The sequence below is a fragment of the Morone saxatilis genome, unplaced genomic scaffold, assembly GCF_004916995.1.
Source record: "Morone saxatilis isolate NCDOM2014 unplaced genomic scaffold, NCSU_SB_2.0 Contig7, whole genome shotgun sequence".
Lineage (NCBI taxonomy): Eukaryota > Metazoa > Chordata > Actinopteri > Moronidae > Morone > Morone saxatilis.
The window spans coordinates 16,986,799-16,991,713 of NW_023340246.1; the positions used below are offsets into that span (position 1 = coordinate 16,986,799).

The 4,915-nt window shown below is 40.6% G+C and overlaps 1 protein-coding gene across 1 annotated transcript in view; it reads right to left on the reverse strand.

Annotated features, from left to right (window-relative positions):
* mrps10 (mitochondrial ribosomal protein S10) overlaps positions 1-2,113 on the reverse strand; it is a 4,551-nt gene extending 2,438 nt beyond the window's left edge. The window contains exons 1-5 of the mRNA XM_035678788.1: positions 1,985-2,113; positions 1,767-1,819; positions 814-883; positions 585-724; positions 386-494 (exon numbers count right to left, since the gene is read on the reverse strand). Of these exons, the coding sequence (XP_035534681.1) occupies positions 386-494; positions 585-724; positions 814-883; positions 1,767-1,819; positions 1,985-2,098 (486 nt within the window). The 5' untranslated portion in view covers positions 2,099-2,113. The remainder of the gene's footprint in view (positions 1-385; positions 495-584; positions 725-813; positions 884-1,766; positions 1,820-1,984) is intronic.
* Positions 2,114-4,915: the final 2,802 nt, after the last annotated feature.

A 4,915-nucleotide genomic window follows, 5' to 3' on the forward strand; every position in this document is an offset into this window, starting at 1 on the left:
TAGTCTCTTCAATTCAGTAACTTTTAACACTTTGCAGGAGAATTTGTGCTACGCTGAATTATCCACCATATCCACCTCTACCTCATGTAAATAAAGAAACCTGCACATAAATATTTATTTCAGCATCCTTTGCACTGTCTATAAGTCAGTGTCTTTTTTGTTGAACTTGTTCATTTATGCTGTTAGTCTGTGTTTGTACATTGAGAGCAACGTGAAACCGGAGTCACATTCCTTGTATGTGCGCACATACCTGGCCAATAAAAGTGATTCTGATTCTGATTCGGTAAAAAATCAGTTAAATAAAGTCTGATTACTTGGAGGGAACCTGAATACTTTAGTATCTCTGTTAGTGATTAATTAACTTCATTAAGTTCTGGCTCATCACCTCAAAGCACCGGTAGTGTGTCCTCATCTCATACTGGACCCTGTGTTTTTTGAAGATGTGAACTGACTTCAGGACCGTCAATCTCTCGACGTCCTTGGGAGGTTCGTAACTGTGGCAGAGGAAAGAAAAAAGCAAATGCCAGTGAGATAAAGGTAGTACTGCAATATATGGCTGACACTGCTACTGTATTAGTACTCACATTTTGTCGATGGTGATGCCCAACTCTTGAGCTGCCATCTTAGCAAAGAACTCATAGCTGTCCAACACGGCCCTGTCGTGACCTTTGACCATCACTGACACCTTCTGAAACAGCGTGTCAGGCTCCTCTGTGACCGTGATCTGGCAAAGAAACGAGACACATGCACATTCGTTTGCGTTATCTTAATGTCGGGCTGTTAAAAAGCTATGACAATGTAGTAATAACTCACTGATGAAGGTGTTGATGAAAACACTGTCGCTGTGTGGAAGGAAGTGCTGGATGTCGATGGGAGACGGGACCTGCAGAGACAGAACAGTGAATCATTGCTCGCATTTTAACATCAGTTATTAAAATACCGAGTTTAGAGCTAATCTGTAACTGTGCTGTGAGATAACAGCTTATATAGGGTAGGTTTTGATTTCACACATCATATTTATATGTATATATAGAGAGAGATAAGTTACAGACACACATATCTATGTTGCAGCCTTTTACACTTTTGAATGACAAACTTTGAAAAAACTCTCCTTCTGCATCTATCTACAGCCTCATTAAACACCATTATTATCAATACTACTATACTATAATTCCATTTGGTAACACTTTATTTGAGTAGCCCCCCCCTGCAGATAGTTTATAGCGTAACATTTTAACAGCTTATTAGTTGAGACTCAACAACTATTACACCACTGTTGTTTAGGCTATATTCATGAATTGCTCTAAATTACTCTAAAGATAATCTGTTAAACATCTACAGGCAAAATTAAACAGTTGAAATGTTAAAAATATTATATGCACTATATACTATTTACTTACTTATTACTATTTATTTATGTTTTCACTCTATAAAATGTCCTTAAGCTTTAATTTTCCTTAGTTTCCTATTTTGCATTGGCTGTAAAACACATTAGATGCCAGAAAAAGTGCTCTAAAAATAAGATTTATGCTCTACAGAGATACATTTAATGGTAAACAACATGTGCAATACTGCTTTCACAAAGTATAACACATAACTGAGTAAATAAGTAGATTTGATTCATATCTGTAGAATCGGATGAAGGTTGTAATGATTCTGTAGTTTCTGATGTGTGTGTGTGTGTGTGTGTGTGTGTTTGTGTTTATTACAGTTATTGATAAACTACGTGGACTCAAACCGAGCAGAGAAGAGAACCTGCAGTTTACCTGGTTATGTTACATGTATTGTGCCCAGAACAGACTCCCAGAGCTCTCGGTGCCTGTGAATAAACAAACATTAATGAACATTGAGAGATGACATTTACTGTCCATGCTACAGCTGCCGTCAGAGACCCAATACAGAGACAACTTAAACCCTCACGCTGGTTCATTGTTTGCAGATTGTATGCAACACACACACACACAAATATATATAGTTACTGTACCAAATGGGAGATTCCACTTAATATCCTTGCCAAAGAACATAATTCTCGTCTGAGAGCCATGGGAGCAGCCATGTTTTCGGAGAAGGTGGGACAAGAGGAAAGAGTTGAGTTCATAATGCTGCCCTCATGTGTACTGGAGGGTAAACTACTACTGGGGCAACTGGGAGCTGAATTCCCCCCAGATCACACAGCTGGACGAGCTACTGGTGCCCTGGAGGACCAACGTTACTATTATAAACAGATTTGATATATTACATACATTTGTTTTGCAATTTTGGGCAAATAACTTACTTTAGCAACTCAATTTTTGCACACCATATTCCATTTTATTGCATATTACATATAGTGTATACATTTTCAATATAGTTTATATATTTTCTATTATATCTTTATTTTTCTTTCTTTTATTGTTTTTCTACTATATTTAATAATCAACCACTTCAGTAATAATCCCTAAAAAATATTAATATATCACTTAGAGGGGCAATTTTCCTGCATGAGTACTTATTTTAGGATAATAACAATGTACTTTTACTGATTTCGGGCCTATGTGTGTGTACAAAAATGGGTGAAAAAAATATAAAGACTCTCCCAGTAACCCCCCCCCCCATCCCTCTGCATCATAATAAATGAATCAACTCGTTGACAATAAGCAATGTCAATAATTACTGGCCAAGACCATACCATAATTCACCGTGCAATCTATTGGCCCATGTGCAAACTGGCCTACTATTGTGTTATCTGTGGTTTGGAGTCTTACTGTTTTTTCTCTTGTACATAATCTTATATTCATTGATTAATATATTATTATAGTGATTTCCCTACCCCTTACTGTTCTTATACTGTTTTCTCCTCGCCCACATCCTAGTGTTTATATGCATCACTTATCACCTATTATGTCCAAAAAATTAAAATTAGTATTCGCCTACTCCTTACTGTTTATAGTAACTGCGTTTTCTCTCTTGTAGATAGTGTTTATATTATACTTATATACGTTGATAATTCATTATAGTATCCCTACCCTTACTGTTATATACTGTTTTTCCTCCTATCCACTTCTGCTGCTGTAACAATGGGATTTCCCCCCATTGTGGGACAAATAAATGAATATACTTAATCTTAATCTTCACAATAAAAATACACTACATGCAGTAAACAAACCAAAATACAAGCGTATATAACCAACCGTAACACGTTAACAACTGAACGTTTCCATCTATCCCCTTTTAAAAAGAAAAAAAACCGCGGTCATAATGGACTTACACAGCCACACCACAGCACCACACCACAACACATCCGCACACACACACACACCACCACACCACACCACACACACAGAGTTCATTGATGTGACCTGCCGAAATTTAACCTTGGCGTCTAAAATCGAGCGTGTCTGCGTCACGTGACACAAGCTTGTCGGGCCGCTGCCAGTGAACAGAAGGCAGTCTGGCGGGGGCAGAGAAGCGGCAAAGCCAAGCAAGCGCGGTACGAGCAACGGAGCACGGAGCAACGGAGCCCAACGGAGCAACGGAAAGCCTTCAAACTGCCATGTCTGATGGTCCCGGCCCCCCTTTGTTGACGACAGGTCCGTATCGAGCGCTCCCCACTTTGTCCACCACGCCAACGACCTACTGGGCCCCGTTCAGAGCTGGCATGCTAATATAAAAGACCAACAGAAACCCAACAAACCGCTGACAATGAACCGTCCGGCTAACGCGGTAGCACGGTAACCGCCGCAGTACCACGCAGCCAGCGGCGCGCGGTGGACGGAGGCGCTAAGTTTCCCCCGCGATGCGTGGTGGCCTGTGCGGCGGGTGGACGGAGGTAGTCCCCGCTGATGTGGGGTGGCCTCGCGCCCGCGGTGACCGAGCTATTCCCCGCCCGATGGTTGGCCCTGCTGGGCGGTTGAGGTTCAGCCTAAGTTCCGTGAGCCTATCGCAGGCTGTTCTTTGGTGCGGACGTGGGGCGGGTTCGGGGTGGAGGGAGGGAGGCGACGTTAGCTGCACTCCCCCGGTTAGCTCCGCCTGCACCGAGGAGATAAATGGAGGAGAGGGATTTATTTTGTTTGTTTTTAATCCCGCTTGTTGACATGTTCTTGTACCGCGAGCCCACAAACAAGCTCCAAACAACCCGGACTGTAGCTGCTAGCGGGGGAAGCTAACAGTCGCAGCTCACGTGATGGGCTGTTTTTTGAGTGTCAGTCCGGTAACCCTTGGTGTCACTCCCAACCGTTGGTGTCAAGTCTGTAACCGTTAGTGTCAGTGTGGAACCGTTAGTGTCCAGTTTTATCTCTTTAATCCGTTACGAACAGGATACTTTTTTTTTACTGTAACGGGTTTTTATTGTTCGGAATGGTGATGTATAACTATACTACCTATAAATAATAAATATATATAAATATATATATGAGATGCTGTTGTCAGTTATTGGGTTTGTCGTGGACGTTATCTTCTCTCATAATGACAGTTGACTTAATCTAAATGTCGGTTGTGTTTTCATGCAACAGTTGTCCATTTTATAACGGCTGTTAACGTCCGTCGGTTCGCCCACAGCTCTGTCGGTTATCAAGGGGTCTATTTTTTCCCATATTTTCTAGTTTAAAAGGGGCTTTATCTGCATGAGATACAGCCGTTTACATCGCCAAATATATGTTAAACAGGTTAATAAGGAAAGTAACTTAAAATAAAGTGGAATTTATAGTTAAATCACACAAATACAAATAGGTGAGAGCTTTCTTTTAATGTAAATGTGTGTTAGGTTTTTACATATTGGGGCAGCAAGATGTCTCCCTCTCCTGTGATTAAATGTTAAATGCGAAGCGGCCTTGGCGGGCTGATCACGATTCAATTATAATACATAAATAGTAAAAAAAAAAAAAAAAAGAAAAAAACTTTTGTGAGACGTTTATTTTTAACAAATGACCTTAATGTT